Raw genomic sequence first — 21,281 nt, 5'->3', positions numbered from 1 at the left:
TAAACTAGCCGTTGGGATATAGTCGCTTGAAATTAGACGTTACTAAAGATCCGTTGGTATAAGAAAATATAATTCAAATTATCGTAATTAGAAATATATAAATTAATGTTACCGAGAAAAATGAAACTACATTACCGAAACTGAGACACGACTTTACTTAAAAAAAAAAAAACACTTAAACTAAGCTATTAAAATTTGAATTGATTATGTTGTTGCCTCTCCAACTGCCTGGCCAATATGGCATTCAGTTTTAGTTCAAAGTACTTTTCTGCATTTGGAGCCAGCTTTTCGAGATCAATTTGCATTATTTCCCTTTCTTCTTTCTCTCGAGAAGCTTCAATTTGTTGTTGTGTTGTCTCTAACCACCTTTATCATAATTTGGTTTTGTTGTTGCTGATGAGGTGCGACTGTCATTCGTTTTTGTTTTGTTTTTTTTTTTTTTTTGAGAAAACAAAAAATCTTATTAATAACCAAACATGGTACAAAAGAATACAAAATAAATGGAAAATTTCCTGCAAAAAATGGACCACATGTCTCAGGCAGTTCAGTATTGAAAAGAAGTAGAAAACTACAGGAAAACCATTCAAGCAAATATGTAGTATGGAGTACCAGGGAACTCCATTTTGAGCATGTTTGGAGGTCTAGTAGCAAATTTTACAGATTTCCCCTTATCTAGATATACTCCTTTCTTAGAAAAGAAATTTGCAGAGAAGTTTATTTCTCTATATACATGATTAAAATGGATAGATTTTACCTTGTTGCATATTATTTGCCATCTGCTCAGTACAAACAAGGGGAGGTTATTCTTCATGAAAGCATTAATAGCTGCAGTAGAATCAGAGTTAATAATCAACTTATCTTTGAGGTGTATTAATGCCCATTCTAAAGCACTGATAGTACCCAGTATCTCTGCAACAAAGTTTGTGGTAATGCCCAGGCCACCAGATTCTGCTGTAAGAAAGTTTCCAGAGCTATCTCTTGCTATAAAACCATACCCTGAATAGCAAGGATTTCCCCTTGAAGCCCCGTCACAACAAAGCAGAGTAATTCCATCTTCAGGCAGATAGAAAAAACATTCAATAGCTCTTACAGTTTTTACTTTCCTGCACTTGATATCAAAAGTTTTAAGAATTTGGAGATCATAGGAAGAGTTAAACATATAACCTTTCAATCTAGCTTCACATTCATGGATCACATCCTGGAGATTCCCTTTTTTGATGTAGCTACGTCTTCAAATTTTCAAAGAAAACTGTGTTCCTTGCAAACCAGATTGCCAACACAATGTTGGAGGTAGCAATGTACCATAATTCTTGAACCACATAGCTACCTTTTTTTACAGATATTCATGATGTCTTCAAAGGATTTTGGATTCTTGAAAGCAAAAATACCCCCAATCCAACTCCACAAAATTTGTCCACAATTACATTCCCACAGCAAATGATTCATAGAATCTTGTTCCTTGTTGCACAAATAGCATCCGGAAGCAATAGACATTCCCTTTTATTTAAGCATTTTCATATGTATTACAAGCTCCTCTACTAATTTTCCGCACATTCCCTGAAGTTGAAGGATGGATACATGATTTCCAGATTTCCTTATACCACTTCATTTTTGGTTGTTTTGTCCTGACAGCATTTACTGCACATGAAACTGTGAATTCCCCATTTTGATTTCCAATCCATATTAGTTTGTCTTCTTTCAGAGAGAGAGGAGGAAGGTCATCTATATTGATAAAAGTCAGTATTTCCTCAGGTATCACCCAAGTATTATTCTGAATCAGTTCACTGACTTTCATGTTAATATGTTGTTGAATGTTGTCAGTTGTAGGAAAATGACTCAATATACTGGATTCCAATATCCATGGATCTTTCCATACAGATATATTATCCCCCTTCCCTACTATCCATCTTGAATTGTTCTCAAAATCCTGTAGAACCCATCTAATGCCAGGCAATATAAAAGATTGCTTATAATAAGAAATCCAATTGCCATGCTGATCTTGAAATTTAGCTAGGAAGAATTTAGCCCAGTCTTCTTCAGAATTAATAATTTTCCATAGTAGTTTAATCAAGAGAGATTTATTAATGTCTTCAAGTTTCCTAATACCCAAGCCTCCTTCCTCTAGTGGTGAGCAAACTTTATCCTAAAAAATGGAAATGTATTTTCTTTCTTCAGCATTTCCACTCCAAATAAAATTCCTTAGAATTCTTTCACAGGCATCTATTAGTTTCATATGCCATTTATAAATTGACATACTATAAAGGGGGATACTACTGAGCACAAATTTTATGAGTGTAACTCTTTCTTGGAAATTAGGCAAAGACCAATCCAACTAGCTAGTCTTCTTTGAAGCATATCTAAAAAAGCCCATAAATGTTCAGCCTTAAATTTTCCTTGAACTAAGATTACTCCTAGATATTTATCTGGGAAGGAAGATAATCTCATATTCATCAATTCAACAATCTGATTTTGTCTAGTAGGAGTAGTGCCATCTACAAAGCATTTACTCTTATCAGCACTAACAACTTGACATGAAGCATTTTGGTATTCTAACAATAGGTTTTTAAGATGTAATAGAGTTGTTTTGCATCCATTACAGAAGATGAAGATGTCATCAGCAAAGAAAATATGAGAAGGATAAATACCTCTTCTTATGACCATAGGCTGAATTTTACCATCTTGCGTATCTGCTGCCAAGATGTATATGATACGGGATAAGGGGTCCCCCTGTATAACTCCTCTACCCACACCAAAGTATCCAATAGGTCCACCATTGAGAATAATAGAGATCTTAGTGGTTTGTAGCAGCACATGAATCCAATGACAAAATTTATCAGAAAACCCATATTTCTTCATAGTAGATGTTAGGAAATTCCAGCTGAGAGTGTCATATGCTTGGGATATATCAAGTTTAAGGCCCACATTTCCTCCTCTCCTCTTTATATTCATTTCATTTACCATCTCATATGCCAACAAGACCTGTTCATGGATGTTTCCCCCTTTGATGAAGGCACATTGCTGAGGGGATATGATCTTTTGAATAATAGAATTCATTCTTAAGGTGATAATCTTAGTAAAGATTTTGAAGCAAAAATTACTAATACCAATGGGTCTAAATTGACTAGCCTTCTTTGCACCAGTTACTTTGGGAATAAGTACAGGAAAATTTGAATTAAGACCAGAAGGGATTAAATGGTTATACCAGCAGTATTAAATAGGTTTGACAAGGTCTTCATGAATGATTTCCCAAGCTTATCTATAGAAAATTCTCGTATAGCCATCAGGTCCAGGTGCACCATCTTGATTAAGATCAAAAACAACTTTTTTGATTTCTTCTTGTGTAGAAACTTGTTCAAAGAAAAGTGTTATCTTCAGGTGTAACAACATGGGGAACAACATCAAGTATAGTGTCTGAAATTTGTACTGGTTGAGCTGAGAAATTTGAACTGAAGTGGTTTACCATGTCTTTTTGATTGGTAACCACATTACCAGTATCATTTACCAATTCTGTGATTGAATTTTGAGAACGCCTCAACTTTATGGTAGTATGAAAAAAAGAAGTGTTGGCATCACCAAATTTAATCCAATTAACTCTGGATTTTTGACTTAAAAAAGTATGCAAATTTTGAGCATCTAAGTCTCTTTCTCTTCTTGCAGTCACATACTTATTAAGAAGTTTTAAATTAGAAGGATCTTCATCATATAGGATATTAGTTTCCATCACTTTAACTTCAGCTTGTTTCAACTTTTCTTGTACATTGCCAAAGATTTCCAAATTCCACTTTTTAAGAATAATCTTCAATCATTTCAACTTATTCAAGAAAATAGAAATAACATTACCTATAATATCTTCTTCTCATGAGTCTTTAACTATTTGTATAAAATTTGGGTGAGTAAACCACATCTTTTGAAATTTGAATGGAGAATTTATTGGCTTGGGAAAATCTAATTCAGAACCAATGAGGCAACTATGATCAGAGATACCCCTTGCAGAGACATGATATTCTTTTAGATACTATGGTGTGGCGGGTTTGTTTGTCCCAGAGATACCCCTTGCAGATACATGATATTCTTTTTATTATGCTGTGGCGGGAAAATTCGGTATTCTTTTAGATAATCAACAAGTTTACTGCCCGCGTCGCTCATCTGGGAGTCTTGCGAGGATGATGTGGCGGGTTTTCTTGTCCCAGCGACCTTTTTATTAATTTGGGCTTTTTTCGCTACTCTCGACTTGCGTTTATCTTCTATAAATCCACCTGACGACGTTCCAGGTATTGTACTTGGGTTCGTATTAGGGGTATATCCTAATGAAAAAGGGATACCGCTAGGGACATTATAAGCGTTTGGAATTCGATTTGCAAATGGAGTCTCGACGAATTGACTTGTAGGTGGATTTTGAGAAGATGGGGTTGGAGTACTAAACATATTAGAGAAATCTCCATGAAATTGAGATGACGGAGGATTAGAATCTTGATCCATATCTTCGGCTACACCTACTTGTACATTTGGTACACTTGGAACATCTTTAAACAGTTCATACTCAGCATTTCGAGTAAAGTATTTTTTGTGTATTTCAACATGAAAGCTTCTCGCAATTAACACCTACATCAATGTAAAAAAACCATAAATAAGATGGCATAAATTAAACTATTTACAAACAACATATACAACAACTATAATGAACATATTTAGATAACATACCCGGTTAATAGAGTCCAAGCCCGGATTACTTGCAACGGTTCTTGCAACACAATCGTAAATGTTATCCACTTCATTCTTGATTATGCTAAACCGATTACGAATGCTTTTTACAGTACGGTCGTGTTGATTGCCACCACAACCTTCCACAAATTTTTGAAAAAGGATTTCCCAGAAATTATTCTTATCTTCACAACTTCTATAACCAAGAGCACATTTCTGAGTATCAATGTGATGATCTTCCAAAGTACTAAATCTCGTTCTATGTTTCATTTTTTGCTTTTGAGTCTCCGACACTGATCAGCAAAACAAATTTTAAAACTATTACTTAAAGAAGAATTTTTTTTAAGGGATTTTAGTGAAGAAAAATAATTGTAGAAGAGAGTATTTGGTGTGATTTGAGTAGAGAATTAGAGTGGTATTTATATAGGATTTTGAAAAAATAACCGTTGGAATCCGACGGTGGAGAAGATAAAGTCGTTATTAATGATGGATGGTTAGAATCGGGTGTGAGAAAGGTGTAAACGAAAAAAGATCAAACAAATATTTTTATCGAAATGGCTATTAGTAGCCGTGTAAAATGCTACGGCTACTCAGTAGCTGTATCAACGGTAATACGGCTACTCAGTATCCGTAAAGCTTAAAAAAGTACGACAATCGAGTAGCCGTGTGATTTTCCTTTCCTACAAAACGGATCAGATGTGATCCTCCGAGTAGGGAAAGTGAGGGATAATATGAGAGACCATAGTGGATAGTTTTTTCCCTACATATGAGGGAAGGGATAGAAGACACCATAGTACTTGGTTTAAAGGAAGCGTTGGTTTGGTGCTCGTAAATCCCTACTTCTTGGAACCAAAAAGTTGGAACCACTACTTCCAATTTTCCGGAATAGAAAAAGGCAAAGACCACCTTACGCCTGTATAAAAATTTTGTTTTCCTTTTCTCTATCTTCCCTTTGTACAGAAGGAGGATCGAATCGTACGAAACCAGGTACGTCTTCTCTCCCGCACCCGTTTCACTGTTAAAATTCGAACTGGTTAGGGTTTAGTTTCCATACTGCCTGAGATAATCTCAAAATTGGCTCCGTTCATTGTAGGCTAAGGAATTAGGGTTTAGTTTGTGTTATTTTTGAGTGATTTGATTGATTTTTATGGTTTTCAAATTGTGTTATTACAGGAATCAAACAATGAGCTCCAAGGCATTATATCGATCTAAATTGAAAGAAGCTGCACTAAAACGGGATAAACGCATTGATTCTGCACTAGTTAGGTAATGAAAACTTTTCCTGTTGTTATATATTTTTTGTGACCTAGGTTTTAGCCTCAGTAATTGTATCCTAGCTAGGGAAAAGCTTTTTTGTTGAGGATAATTCTTTTCTGTTTGTAAGATTACTAGGAAATGAAAACTTAGTAATGCAATGAACGGGAATTAACACTGTTGCTGCGATAGCAAGTGGTTGAATAGATATAGAGAAAGAGATAGGTGTGGAAGGGAACCAAAGATATTGGATTACATGGAAAAGTTGGTGTTATATGTAACTGAACAAATAGGCTTTGTAGCACTTACTTTTCCTTTTTGGCTCAGTGGTGATTGTTACACTTACACAATCCCAAGGTTATGGAGATCATTTTAGTTCGATTATTTTGTCAAATATAACAACTGGTAACTGGCACTGCGAGGATGTACTATGAGCATTTATTTTTTTAATGTTTTTATGGTGGGAAGATATGTAGGAATACTTATATTTGCCAAATAAAAGATGCAAATGTCAATAGGGCAATTACACTAAGTGATTTTGTGAAATTGAGGATAGCTAATTTATTTCCTCCTGTGTGTTTGACTAGGTACAATGAATCTGATCAACCTGTTTGTCGTGTTTGCGACGTCGTTTTAAAGTCTGAGTCCCAATGGGCTGCACATCAAGCTTCTCGTAAACATCATGAGGTGAGTTTTACACTGCCCAAAAGTGGTGACACTTACTATGATAATATGATTCTCAGTGATATGTCTTTTGGTGCTTCTGATAAGTAGTTAATTTCAATGTTCAGTGTGATAAAAAGAGGTCTTATTCTCACAGGAAATTAAGAATATCAGGGCTACCGCAGCTGCAAAATCCATGCCACCGCCAGGGTCTACTCCTAAAACCCGTACTCCAGCAGCCTCTCTGCCAGAAGATTTTTTTGATAAGAATGACCCGAAAAGACAAAAAACTGGTAATAACCAACTTTGGATGTCCTTATGTATTTTTTTTTTCACTTGTATAATTGAGAACAGTTGACTAACTGCTACATTATAGGGTTGGGTACTGAATCCCCCCATTTTAGAGAAGTTGATACAGAAGGGAGAAGAGAAATTAAGGCAGCGAAGGGAACTCTTCCTAAAGGTTTTTTTGACAAAAAGGATGGTGAAACAAGTGGACACGTGGGTTCAGAAGTTAAGCCATTGAAGAAAGCGCTTCCTGAAAATTTCTTTGATAAGGATGATGCTGACACAACGAAAGTCTATCCTGAAATTGTGCACAGAGGTTCCCACACTGATGGGTTTTCTCGTAAGACAGATAATGTTCATGCAAAACGAAAAATGGGCGATGCAGATGTGAAGCAAGTTAAGGGAGCTCTGCCCATGGGCTTTTTTGATGATAAGGAAGCTGATTTACGAGCTCATGGTATCCAGCCTGTTAAAGTTGATCCAGAGTAGGTTCCTAGAGCTTTAAACCTTCTTTTTATGAACTGCTACTTTTGTTGTTTATTTTATGAAGAGCTGCCCGACCACAGTATTTGTCTTAAATGTGTATCAATTGGATATAAAGGGTTTAGGTTTTCAGGTCTTCTAATTTGAAGCTCGTCTTAACATCTGACAGGGACAAGTTAAAGGAATTTGAGAAGTCGATTCAAGAGGACGTGCATGAAGTGGATGAACGTATGGTAGAAGAAGAGGTGAGTATCAAGTTTTCTTGTTGGGTACAATTGTGTGATTTAGGTTGCAAAATATAACAAACAATTTGTTGGAAATTGAAATAACCTGGTGCTGTGATGCCTACTGCAGATAGATGCAGCTGAGATTAGAGAAGGGGAGGAGTCTTTGGCGCAAAAGTAAGTTTTGACTTGTGAGGCAAAGCCGCACAAGTTACATGCATCTTTAGCTACATGCTCGTAAAGGCAGTATAGTTGGAGCGTTGGATTAATGTGTGTTTATTTTCTTTTTGTGCAGGGAATATAGAGAGAGGGTGGAAATGTTAAAGAAAAAGCAACTAGAGTTGAAGGCTGCTACGCTTAATACGCCAAAAGCTTCAGGTGCTGACAAATCTTCAAGTGATGAAGACATTGATGAGTCATCAAGTGACTCAGATGATGATGATGTACTTGATTGGAGAAAACAAGGGTTTTGAGCTATGTTTTGGCTCCGTAAGGCAGCAATGGACTACACCTGACATCGCAGTTGATCTACACATGGAAGCCATGTTTTCTTTCTTCCTGTAGCTCATGTTCAAACAAAGAAATTTGGATGTAAAAACCCTTATTAAACCCCACACCAGCAGATTTGGAACTATGTAGTACTGGTCCAACAAGAAATTAGATGGTTGTACCTAAAAAAGAGAGAAAAAGGAACCGTCTTGTGTTTGTCTGTTTTAATGTTTTCACGGGTCACGACTGTTAATATAGAAACAATGATCGTTCGTGATAACACTTGGACTGTTTTACCAATGCGCAAAAATAACAGTAAAATTCAAGGAAATTTAATAAGTTCTCTGCGACAAATATTTTGCTATTTTGCCATGGGTCTTGCAGGGGTTGGCACTACAACGGGACAGAGCTGGTATAAGCCAGTGAGCCGTGTATTTATCTCCATGGTTGTTTTCTCTACAAATAACGGCACCATGCACAATTTGGCGGACCCAAATTGGCCATAACCTCATCACCCCCTCTCACTAAAAACTAGGTCCGACTCTGTACACCTAAATTTGGAATCTTTAATTAAGTTGTTTCTTCAAAAAGGGGTACACCAAATTCTTTCCTAAAAGGGATTCCGAATCCATCCCTGGCACTATAAATACATACTACCAACTTACATCTACTGCTCAAACAAAATTCAACGAGCAAAGAAAAAGTGAAACCCATCGTCCACCATTGCCAATGGAAGCACCTTGGCTTGTTTACCCTCGCGGGGAAGGTATGAAAAATCAAGCTTTTTATAATCCATGTAATCCCAATAACAGAACTTGTAGAAAATGCATTCTAGAGTTAAGTCGAAAGTCGTTTTGGCAAAAGCCTTGCCATCAAGGATGGCTAGTCATTCTATGCGATCACAACGACACCACCACCACCACCACCACCAAGTGGAATTCCGGCGATTGCTTTTTGTGGAATCCAGTGTCGTTGGAGATGGTTGCATACCTAATCTCCACCATATGCTGCTGCTTACTCCACAGTATTATCATCTCACCGACTGCGTTTTAACTTCTCCACCACCTCCAACTACTAATCCTGACAAATTTTCCTCAATGGTTTTCTTTTTATTTGAGGGATTAGATGACGATCACAGAAACACTCTTCTGTTTTGTCATCCGGGAGACAAACAATGGCGAACTCAAGATTTGCCTAGCGATGTAATTGTCCGATCCCTTGTTTATCTTAACAATGAAGGTAAGTTGTTTGTTATGGGTCGCATGGATTTAAACATAGAGATTCAAATACTAATTGATAACGATGGTCAAACTGTACTCTCAACTACTAAGCCATTCTCTATAAGCGACAACAGCTATGTATCTGCTCCATTAATAGGCGGAAATTTTACACCTTCCCGAGCAGAATACGTGGAATCTTGCGATGGAAGAGAAATCTTCATGGTGAATAAATATTGTCATCCGAGAGGTTTTGACAAGCTAGTTCTCTCCATAAACATCTCCAGGTTGAACTTCTCTTCAATGGCTTGGGAGAAGGTGGACAGTTTGGATGATCTAGTGTTATTTCTTGGCCAGTCCACCTCTGCATCTTGCTCAGCTGCTGCGATGGGTCTGGCCAGGGGTTGCTTGTTTTACACAATGCCAAACGATCAGAGTTTATACACATATGATGTCCAAGATAATGCGACGACAATAATATTGCCATGTCTTGATCTACCGACACACCGTGGTCTTCGCCAAATTGGATCATGATGAGGAAGCTGGAGACTGACAAACATGCTGCAGAGGTGACGGTACCATGCACAATTTCCATGTTAGAAGCCTTACCATCTTCTGAGACCAAATATGTTTCTCCATGGTTGGTTTTCTTCACAGACAACGGCACCATGCACAATTTCGTGGATCCGATGCATAACCACAACAAGCACCTCACAAAGGTTGTCTCTGAGTTGTTAGTAGGTGCCACAATTCGTTTCTGGAAGAGCGGTTGGCTACTAATGACTAAAGGCATGAAAAAGGTATTCTTCTACAAACCTTTCACAAAAGAGATCATCCAACTTCTGGACATACCAGGGGATCGCCCTTATGACTTTGCAGGAATAACATTCTCATCCTTACCGACTTCCTCAGACTGTGTAGTTTTCCCCATTTCCCACTGGCCCTCTACCCACGTCGAAGTCTTCTCAATTGCACGAGGTATGGAGTCATGGAGTTCTAAATTTCTACATCACACCAAGTTGGATAAAGACGAGTCATTTACCCATGTATGCTTAACAATCCGGTTTACTACGACGGAACTTTGCATGGTCTTGACAATAGCGGCGCGTTAGGAGATTTTGACGAGGATGCACTTTCCTGTAAACTTATCGTTAAGCCACAAGAAACATTTAACGGTGTCGACCAATGTTACTTGGTGGAGTGCGGAGGAAAACTCTTACTGGTGGAATTACCACACTTGGGAAAGTCTATTCAGATTTTTAAATTCAATCGCACCAAGAAGGTCTGGGTTAAAATTGAAAGTTTGGGAAAGCATGCGTTGTTCATCAGCAGCACTTCTAGTTTCTCAGCAGTAGCTCCGAACGGTCATATGGAGAATAAGATATACTTAGCTACATTACGCGGCGAAGAAGACATTTTATGCTATTCTCTTGACCGCAACAACTATTCCAGCAAAGGCTTTTATAACTCGAAAGAGTATTCAAATTGCAGTTGGATTGAACCTAACTGGTTTGCCAAAATCTAGTTTGTGTCAGTTTCTTGTTTACTTAAAGATGTAAGATGATTACTTTTCTTTATTTATTCCCTCTGAAACTTCCAATTGTTAGCGTTATTTATAAATCTACAGTATAGTTTTTTCCTCTCTGGCTCTCTCTCTGCACACATGCATGACACAACCCAACATTTTCCCTACAGATACACACCCTTATAAAGAAACTCCTCCATATTACGGTAACAGAAAAGTACACGGATTATTTGGTCACTATCTTACGTTTGACAGCATACAACATAGCAAACCCCGCCACAGCAGTGGCAAAAAAGAGTTTAACTTTGCCAAGCTTCTGATATTGGAAAGAAGCGCCATTTTTCAGGAATACCCATATCCACCGTTGTAGAAAAAGAAGGCGGCAAGTTGACTGGAATTTCTCCACCGAAAAATCCTGCCACAAAATGCAGAACAAATGAGTTAATAAGCTGGATTCAACTCCAATCCATATCGAACCTCCAGCTTAACAAAACTTAGATACACTGATCTGAACCTACAAGCGTGGGGACACCAAGCGACCAAAAAAGACTAGGTTACTAGAGAGCGACTCTCCTCGTTAGAGTTTCATGATGAATACGCAGTTTATCAGTAAATGCATGGCAACTGTGACTGAAGCTTTCTAAGAAGCCCTGCAGCAAACCCTTGCACAAAATGTTGCAATACTTAATATGTGTTGATGATGGAGAAAAAAAAAGTAATCAATTTCTCAAATTTTCCGCAAAAAGAAAGAATTGTATCCAAATTCCTCCAAATAGTACTTCAAAGGAAGGTGTGACGGCATTCAGTCAAATAAGAGTGTAACTTTAGGTGGTAAAAAACTTAGTCGCAAAATGCATTTCCAGATATTCGCCACTGAAAGAAAAGTTGGTGGGAAAATGTCCATAGACCAATGCCTTCATTTCAGCTGCGACATTATTCCTTAGTAATATGGCACCAAATTCGAGTGTTCCAAGTTCTAACAACCCAACCTTCTTAACCATCGCCTCCTTGCTGAAGGATATTAGGGTTGCAGTATCATGTTTACAATTAAAATGATGAGGTAAATGAAATAAGAATGTTACCTTTGGTAACTTATCTTGTTGAGCCAAATGCTCAACGTGAATCCGCACATTTGATGAAGCAGGAATCCAGTAACTGGGATCAACATCAGAATATACCTTCGCGACTATGTCAAACAATGTCTCCGCTCCACCTTCCATGGCTTTCAAAATGGACATTTCCCTGTTTCTTCTGTTCCTGAAAACAAGAAATATGTAAGTTCCTCTTCCTCCAACGGGAACGAGTAAATCTATGTAAAAAGTTCTAGTATATACTTGAGATATCCGCAAAGCATGTGCTTTGGCCAGAGGTTGACTTTCCCGTGCATTGGGATTAAAGCGTGAGGTGAGAGCTCCAAGAACTTGTAAGTTGTTTCAAAGTAATCCTGCATAAATATCAGATGCTCGAGAATCAAAACTGATTTCGATACTAACTCATATTTCTCCACTCAACAAAGAACTTCCATAAATCATAATGATTCACTATTGCAGCTTTTGGGATAGACTTTACTTGCCTTCATGTTTCCACCAGCTTGAATATCCAGGATCGCACTTCCTTGACTGAATTATAGTGGTCAAGAAAATCAATAGACATACCAAAATAATAAATCATTGCACAACGCCAATAGAGAAAATATAGTAATTTTAACTCAATTTGCAAATTATTTAAAAAAAATAAGAAAAAACAATGTCACTACATGTGTTTTAGAAATTTTTCCCCAGTAAAAGCTCATTTCCACCTTCTTGATTATGTTTACAGACAGAAGCAGAACAGATTCTACTGGCTAAAACAGATGCACTTGGTATTTCATAGATCAACTTACTGCATTTCTGCAGAATTGTATATCCATAGAGAAGCATTACGATATTGTGTAACAGTGTGGGCACAAGGTGGTACCAAATTGATGACTGTATACATTCTTTGTTTGTTTTCCGTCTATTTAACAACTAGCATTCGAAAACTGCTGCTTTAATATGCAATTTTTTTCTTAACAGAAAACCGTACCCGACACAATGATCCCCCACAATCAGTGAGTTCGTTCTAACATGAAGCAAAGCCATATGACCATCTGTATGCCCCTGGAATTGAGCAATGATTAGATGGATAAAGTGGTAAACCAGGACTAGGCATATGGCAAGTTTTGGATAGAACTGACGCTAAAAAGTATAAGCAGGCTAATACGATGCAAATGATAGACCATGAAAAAGGAATGATGTAACAAAATTAACCTCGAGAATCTCCACTGATGCGGCAACATGTTTTGGCAAGTCAACAATTATAAAAACACTATCATTAGCAATATACACGAAGTTCACGAACCACGTGCTAGTAGTTTCTAACATGTCAGCAGTTAAACACAGATGTTTTAAATTTCAGGGCAAGCATTCTTCAGCGATTCCTTTGAATAGAATAAAGAGATACAAGTATTGCAAATGGTCATGAATGCTTGAACCACTTTAAAAAATCGGTACCTTATGCAATACTAGATTGGTACCCACAAAATTAAGTAATACTAGATCTGTGAACCCACGCCACCGCTCCAAGTACCAACTAAAGATCTAATTTTAACAACATTATATGCATAATTGATAATTGCATACAAACAAGATGGAAGTGTGTTACCGGAGCAGAAATGACATTTAACCGTTCACCACCAATGCAAATCGCTTCAGCTCCTGATATTGCTGTATAACCAAGAGACCAATGATCTGTGGGAAGAAACGAGAGTTAAATTGATTCTTCTTTTGGTGTTTCTATTAGTACAACCATGGTAGACTGATAAATAGTATATCCAACACAAACAATAAAATACATAATGATCATACACCAACATTTACTCATGATATATAATAAGAAAACTAATCACATACCAACATGTTTCATGATTTTGATAAAATAAGAACTTTATCGGTTTTATAAGCCATGCAGCAGTATTCTAATGAAAAAAATAGTCTAATTCTTGATACACTTCATAACCAAACGAGATTCGTTCCTCAATTCAGCAATAATAATAATAGTAATAAAGTTGCAGCAGTGTTGGTGCCCAGCTTGTTGCCAGGCTACCAACTAACCTCGTGTAAAATACTCCTTCGCTCTCTTCAATAAAGTTGCAGTTTATAATAATAATAGTAGTAAAACCGCGAGATTTGAAGCATGGATTTGTCATTAGACACTTTAGATTTAAGCATTGTACTTCAAGTATCTAATTATTCAACTAGGTTGTCTAAGTCATTGTATGATGCCACGGAAATCAAATATGAGCAATAAGATATAATATAAGTAATAACCTTTTCCAATACGACGCATGGTGTTCTCATGTGCTAGAAGAGTAGCATCTGGATTGCATTTTTGAATAACCGAGAGACCTGAAATCATGCCATTGAACTATCAATGCCTCTTCAGAGGTAATGCTATTATATGCGGCCAAATCTCCAACTTCAACCACATAAAGATTTATGAGGATAACAGCAGGATGCAGCATTGGCGGCTTGCAAGGAACATTAAGCCAATAAGATCAAATTGCCACAAAAAACTAGAACATTTGACTCCACACTGGCGCTATCAGGTGTTTATATCCTTGGATGTCAGATACGTTGGTAGTCTCATGGGGCCCTAGACGACGAAATTCTTAGTTCTAAACCCAGTGACAGAATGTAATGGAGTCCGTTTTATTTGTTTTTAGCTTCCTAGAGACACTTACCTTCAACATGATCGTAGTGGTGATGAGTAACAAAAACCACCAACTTCCGTGGCAAAGAGACGACAATTTCCATAAGCTGATCAATGACAAGCAATAACTTACTTAGACAGAGAAAAGATAAGAAGTAAACTAGCATAAATTTCAGACGAATAAAAAGAAGAAATGGGCACCAGAAGCTGGATCTGTATCCCCAAGACATACTGTAAATACTAGTGAAATTGATAGGCTTAAGAACAAATGTACTGAGTCAACATCCAGAAGTGCAGAAAACAGACTACACGGCATCAGATATAGAGAAGTTAGAACTTCGAGAAGACATACAAAGCTACAGTCAACTCTAAAATCATCCTGCAATGACATTTTATTAACAAAAGCATACCTAAAATTTTAAGTCAAGGACAACTGTGACTAACAGAAGACTTAAGTACAACTTGTAGAGTCGGAATTGATCTCTAATTTAACGTCCCAAAATACAGGCAAACAAGGATATCAAGTACATCAGTACCAACAACAATATGCATTACCTCTGTATGACCCTCAGAACAGCACCCTGGATCCATTATCAGTGCATCTCCATACACCGAAAAATCTGAACCTCCACGGCTACCAGTCACATTATCCGGTGCAATTACAACTAAGTTTGTTGTAAGGAACGGCTTTTGAGTTTTGCTTTTCATTGGCACAAGTGTGACACCTGGAGGGTACTCCTGATGAAAAACAAAGACTTTATCAAGTGTCATGTAACCACATCAAGTGGTCCTGTTTTTAAACCATTCCATTCTTACTATTAGACAAATAATGCCTAAACTCTTGCTGTCCACTTAATTAGCCCATTTCTGTCGCGACCAGATTGGTGTAAATATTATATCCAAAAAACAGATACAGCAAAACTCGAAAAATGCAAACCTGGTAACGCAAAGGAGAAGGGACTTTGCACCTTCCACAATGCAGATGATCATTTAGAAGCCCAACAGCCGTCAAAGGTCCAACACGATCACTATTAGGGTTCACTTCCAATAACAAATTTCTGCAACTCTGGATAGACATCCATTTAGAAACATCTGCGCACGCACACACACAAAAAAAATCCATCCTTAGAGACAACCTCTTCAATAGACAACACAACATGGATTACTTGCAAGAAAACACAGTAAGAACTTATGCACAATATTACAATATGCATTAAACATTATTCATATTTTCCACTGCACTAAATGAGTAAATGGCCATTTTCCTGATGTTACAAACTACTCCAGTAGTCATTATGCATGTTTTATCCTTTTTCCTTCTCATACATATTCTAGACACAATTTTCACCAGTCCTACTACCATATCTTTGTGTAGCTCCCTGGAACAAAATGAAATTTACTTATACTTGCATGATGTTGTGCTTCATTGCTTCATCATTTCTCCACTATTATTACTGACAGAAGAAAAGAAAAAAACGTATATATATATACTAACTTGGTATCATCTCAATTTCAGCCCCCAACTTCCCGAAGATAAAAACTGTTTGAGTAGGAGGTCCAGGACCAAATTCAGCCTCTTCATCATATTTCCGAAACACCCATTTTTCACAAATTCCTCCCCTTCCTTGAAAACCCACTTCTGATAGAACCTACAAAGTTACCCAAAACCCAAAGTTCAGCTTCTTAATCATAATTCACAAATCGATTCAGATAAAATAAAAGAACCCCATACCTGTTTGAGAGCCGATTCAACATCAAATATTTTCAAATTCAACTTGGAACAACAAGATTCCGCATTTTTTATGTAAAATTCAGACTTGTGAGATACTCCTCCTACCAAGGGGTTTAATGTAGTAGAAGGTAAGTCCCATAGATCAGAATCAATGCAAGAATCGTATTCTTCTTCGCCAAATTTTGGTGGTGGAGTTTGTTTCACAAGGAGATACTCATCCTCATTGGAATTGCTGTCGATTATAACTGCAAGCTTGCGAATCGCCATTTAAACTGCGGGATTTTTGGTTGGTGATGGATTTCTGGAGTGATCCCTCACTCGGTTTTCCTTGTTGCCAATAGACTAACAGTAATACTCCCAAGTAGTCACACCTCTCAACAGCTGTAACCTAGTGGAGTGGACAGAAGCTTTTTTTTTTTTTCTTTTTTAATCAGCAGCTGAAATTGTACTCCTAACCTATAACCTAACCAACTGTCCCAGTTGGTTCCGGACAACTAATTATGCCATATCTTTCTTACACTGCCGACAGGGTACCATTTACTAGAAGGGTATCACTGAATAAAGCACTTTTCAGTTTCTTATATGAATTTCGATATCTCCCCAGTAAACGGCTACCCCTATTAGTAACCTTGTTTCTTTTTTTTTTAATCAGAAAATTCAATTATTACCTCTCTTTTTTTTAAGAGGAAAAGGGCTTGAAAAGACATTTATTAAACTACCGGAGAATTTGCATTCCACCTTCTATTTATATTATCATACATAGCATGTTGACATAATAAGTGTGTCACAGAGTTTGCACATTTGAGAACATGCTGAAATTTTACATCAACAAAGAAACTAGCTAGGTCCTTAATCTTGAGGACTTCGGATCGAATACTCCACAGAATATCCCTAATATTTTCTTGAACCGTTGCAGTCCCATTGGAGGCGTCATCTTCTATAATAATTTTATTGAATTTATACTCCCAACCCAGTTCCATTCCAAGCCTACAAGCGATGGTTTCTGCCAGTAACGAAGATATAGCGTCAAATGTGATCGAAGCACAACCCAAAAATCTTGTATTGAAGTCATGAGTTACCGCTTCTGCTACTCCATTGGTTGGAATGAAAGCTACATCGACATTTATTTTGACATGAGGATTATACGGAGGTATCCGAGATAGATTTGGACGATGTTGACTGCTTCTATTTTCAGGGGGATTCTCCATACACAGCTTGAAATCTTGATAAGTCTTTTTGATAATAATATTAACCGAGAAATTCCCCTGACAGGAGGAAATATCATTTTTGGTTTGCCAAATATTCCAGAAGATGCACATTCTCTTGATGAATTTCTGTACAATATTGTCCTCCATCCAATCCTGAATAATTTGGTTGACGCTATTTTCGTGCAAATAATCATGTGTACCCAAACTAGCAGTATCGAAAACCATCTTTGCCTTGTCATATTCAAATAACAAATGGAGAACAGTTTCATTATCTTGGCATTATATAGTACATTCTGATTGAACATGAGTAATAAATCTACCAATGTTCGTTTTTGCCGTAATACCGTTATGCAGAATCTTCCAAATGAATAATTGAATCTTTGGAAGGAGATGCGAAAAAGACCAAACAATTTTCCAAGGAAAAGCATTGAGTTCTGAAGTAGAAGGAAAGTTGTTCATCATAAGTTTGTAGCAAGACTTTGTTGAAAACTTACCTGGAGGAGTGCATGGCAAAATTAAAGTGTCGGCTAAATTATTGTAAGGGCTTATGTGAATAGCAGAGACGTATGAAACAGTTTCCGGGGGGAATAACTCATTCAATAACTGCATATTCCAAGCCCTAGAATCCGCCATCAGTTGTTCTGATTTCCTTTCAATATCTATGAAGAGAGATTCTGGTTTTTAGATGACATGTTCCATACTCTGAGATAACCAGGGATTGTCCCAAATGCGAACTTTCTCTCCATTGGATATCTGCCAGAAGACCTTGTTCACGAGAATTTGCCTAACTTCTAATAAATTGCTCCAAATAGCAGTGCAAAGGATAGATACCAAGATACTTATCTTCTGTCTCTATCTCTCTAACCCCCGGATCCTGAATAGTGGTTTCCTTCCGCAAAGTTGAAATCCCCATACTGAAATAAATCGAAGATTTATTTTAGTTGGTTAATTGCCTAGGCATAGCAGCGTACTGTTGAAGGAGTTTCTTCAGATTGTTAACATTTATCCTAGAATGTTCACCAAAAAAGAAATCACGAACATAAAATGTGTCATTGTAGGTGCCCATCTATTTAGTTTATAACCCTAATATAATCCTTGAGATTCATATTGTTGCTTCAGTTTGGAGAGACCCCTGCGAAAAAATTATGAATAAAATAATCGATAAAGGACATCCCTGACATATACCCCTTTCACTTTTGAATAAACCATGTGGAGAACCATTTATGTTGATGGAGAAGGAAGTGGTCATAACACAAGCCATTATTAAGGAAAGATAATTTCCAGTAATTCCGATAACATGAAGCATGTCACCAAAAAACCTCCAATTAACTCGTTCATATGCTTTAACCATATCCACATTTAGAGCAAAGTGGCCATTAATGGCTCTAGAATTGTTCGTAGAATGCAACAATTCCTTAGATATAATGATGTTTTCATGAATCTAGCGACTAGGAACAAGTGCACTTTGGTACCAACATATAAACTCCTCTAGGTATGGCTTGAGTCTTTTTGATAAGATTTTTGTGACAATCTTGTAAAGCATGTTGCATAACGATATCGGTCCACAATCTGAAGGTGTAGCTGGGTTTTTTTATCTTGGGAATCAAGGTGATGTTAGTGTAATTTAGTAATTCAAGAAACACAACATAAATATAATTTTTATTAATTTGAAAACATCATTACAAACCGTATCCCAACACTTCTTGCAGAACATGGGAGAATAACCATCCGGTCCTGGTGAAGTGAAAGAACCCATCTTGATTACATAATACATCATTATCCAGGTTAAAAACTGCATGACCCTGAATGATGAATTGAGGAGGATCTGGCGAAGTTGTTTCTTGAAATAATGTTTGGAAGTGATGTGTAAGTTGACGTGATATTTCCCCTTGATCTGACATCCACGTTTGATCATCCTTTAGAAGATGAATGATGGTTTTTGTCCGACGTCTTTTTCGAACATATAGGTGTAAGTATCGCGTATTCTGATCACCACTCTTTGCCCATTGTCGTTTCATACGCTGATCCCAATATGTTGCCTCCATAATAGGATATTTTTTAAGTTCAGCAACCACCAGCTTTTCTTTTTGAATATTAGATGAAGATGGACGCCAAGCTTGTATCATTAATAATTTTGGTTTCAGAATAGTTATTTTATGCTTGACACAACCTATCCTTCTACGATTCAATTCAGTTAGAAAAGATCCAAGCTTTCTCAACGTCGACTGAATATCCTCTTCCTCATCCTGATACCAATATTCACTAACCTTATCTTAAAATTTCGAGTGAGATAACTAGAAAGCTTCGAATTTATAATTAGGAGGAGGTCTCGCAACGTTCTTGTAGGTATTTAACATGATTGGAGCATGATCACTAACCATTCTATGTAGATGTAGTACTGTCGCGTTGTGAAAGCCAGTGCACCATTCTGGATTTTCTAGAACTCTATCTAGACGCTGACGAATTAAACCCTCGATATCTCTTCCGTTTGTCCATGTATAAGCAGGCCCCTTATATCCTAAATCGATTAGATGATTCGGTTTTATAAAGTTATTGAAGTATGGAATGTTTGAGTTCAAAGCCGGTAGACCACCAAAATTTTCATCACCGGAAACAATAGCATGAAAATTACCTATGAAGCATTAAAGACCATTAAAATTATGAACATAAGATGTCATGTTCTGCCAGAAGTTTGCTCTTTGAGAAGTAACTGGAGGGCCATAGATACTAAACAAATGCCATGGATGTCGTGGACCATCATGATGGACAATAGCATGGATCAGATTTGAAGAATGTGACACTATTTCAAAGTTTACCTCATCTTTCCAAAGCAACCACAATCCTCCACTTTCCCCACAGAAGCAACAATACAATGGTTTTGAAAACCAAACTGATTAACTCGTTGTAATGCAGAATGCTCTGGCATTTTTGTTTCCGAGAGAAAAAATTACATTATTTGTACCCCTGAGAAATATTTCCAATGCTCTAATTGTTGGGGATTCCCAAGTCCCCAATAATTCTATGCCAACATCAACAATTATCTTGCGGTTGTTGAGGGTTTGCCGCTTTACCATTGATAGGAGAAGTACTGGTTTATAATTTTCGATGAGACTTTGGATGGGGAGAGTTGATATTAATGTACGATGTATCTTTCCTTTTCTTAGGAGTTTTTGGTTCTCTTAATTTTTCAATCAAAGGCATAAATATCTACCCTAAAGCTCTTATCATTGCTCTTCATTCTACCCTGAGAAGTTTCCCGGAGGCTTAGCAACAACCTTTTTCCCTTATCCACGCCGTCAAGTCTTGAGTATGCCATAATAGGGTTGAGACATGTTGGATCTTCAGTGACAGTTTGGATAATATCTGAGACATATATTGAAGCATTCAAGGAGTTCATCCTAGCAGAACATTGTTGAAAATTGTTACCTTACTGCATAATTTGTTTACCTCTCCCTATAGATATATTCCTATGACTTGCATCCTATTGAACAAAGCCTGTACTGGTATCAGTACATTCAAAGTTGAAGAAATCAACAGAAGTTCTCTCCACCATAAACCTTTATGGAATCACAATTTCATATCTCAATCTTGTTGTTGAAGAAAGAATTAAGTATGTTTTGAGACCCATGATTGGATTGAGAAAGGATTGTTAACTTGAAAGAAGTTGTTGAAGATTTCTTTCCAACATGTGAGGTTGGGGATATATTATTGGTTATTTTTATATTTTCATATTCCTCAACGGATTGCAGAAGCATTAATTGATGAAGA

At 37.1% G+C, this 21,281-nt stretch overlaps 5 protein-coding genes across 6 annotated transcripts; 2 read left to right on the top strand and 3 right to left on the bottom strand.

Moving 5' to 3' along the window:
- Positions 1-583: 583 nt before the first annotated feature.
- Positions 584-3,054, bottom strand: LOC113272480. The gene is made up of 3 exons (XM_026522307.1): positions 2,300-3,054; positions 1,602-1,940; positions 584-1,103 (listed from the first exon to the last, which is right to left on the bottom strand). Exons 1-3 carry the CDS (start codon positions 3,052-3,054, stop codon positions 584-586), a joined length of 1,614 nt encoding a protein of 537 aa, XP_026378092.1.
- Positions 3,055-5,553: 2,499 nt separating this feature from the next.
- On the top strand, positions 5,554-8,456 carry LOC113275392 (zinc finger protein 830-like). The gene is made up of 8 exons (XM_026524877.1): positions 5,554-5,688; positions 5,875-5,967; positions 6,543-6,642; positions 6,776-6,911; positions 6,995-7,391; positions 7,559-7,634; positions 7,744-7,790; positions 7,909-8,456. Exons 2-8 carry the CDS (start codon positions 5,885-5,887, stop codon positions 8,084-8,086), a joined length of 1,017 nt encoding a protein of 338 aa, XP_026380662.1. The 5' UTR covers positions 5,554-5,688; positions 5,875-5,884; the 3' UTR covers positions 8,087-8,456.
- A 1,396-nt stretch (positions 8,457-9,852) lies between these two features.
- On the top strand, positions 9,853-10,431 carry LOC113272479 (F-box/kelch-repeat protein At1g57790-like). The gene has a single exon (XM_026522306.1). The coding sequence runs from the start codon at positions 9,853-9,855 to the stop codon at positions 10,429-10,431; it is 579 nt and encodes a 192-aa protein (XP_026378091.1).
- Positions 10,432-10,875: 444 nt separating this feature from the next.
- Positions 10,876-16,683, bottom strand: LOC113275391. Of its 2 annotated transcripts, XM_026524876.1 has the most exons (13): positions 16,306-16,683; positions 16,069-16,222; positions 15,511-15,665; positions 15,129-15,311; positions 14,605-14,680; positions 14,192-14,269; positions 13,527-13,612; positions 12,909-12,982; positions 12,418-12,463; positions 12,179-12,288; positions 11,927-12,101; positions 11,363-11,494; positions 10,914-11,259 (listed from the first exon to the last, which is right to left on the bottom strand). In XM_026524876.1, the coding sequence occupies exons 1-12, from the start codon at positions 16,570-16,572 to the stop codon at positions 11,402-11,404; spliced, it is 1,497 nt and encodes a 498-aa protein (XP_026380661.1). In that variant the 5' UTR covers positions 16,573-16,683; the 3' UTR covers positions 10,914-11,259; positions 11,363-11,401. The 2 variants fall into 2 exon arrangements, with proteins under 2 accessions (XP_026380660.1, XP_026380661.1); XM_026524875.1 differs by lacking the exon at positions 11,363-11,494 and having other exon boundaries at positions 10,876-11,259.
- Positions 16,684-19,192: 2,509 nt separating this feature from the next.
- Positions 19,193-20,439, bottom strand: LOC113272478. The gene is made up of 3 exons (XM_026522305.1): positions 20,349-20,439; positions 19,892-20,145; positions 19,193-19,759 (listed from the first exon to the last, which is right to left on the bottom strand). Exons 1-3 carry the CDS (start codon positions 20,437-20,439, stop codon positions 19,193-19,195), a joined length of 912 nt encoding a protein of 303 aa, XP_026378090.1.
- Positions 20,440-21,281: the final 842 nt, after the last annotated feature.

This window comes from Papaver somniferum, chromosome 4 (assembly GCF_003573695.1).
Source record: "Papaver somniferum cultivar HN1 chromosome 4, ASM357369v1, whole genome shotgun sequence".
Lineage (NCBI taxonomy): Eukaryota > Viridiplantae > Streptophyta > Magnoliopsida > Ranunculales > Papaveraceae > Papaver > Papaver somniferum.
This window is presented reverse-complemented; position numbering and strand designations above follow the sequence as displayed.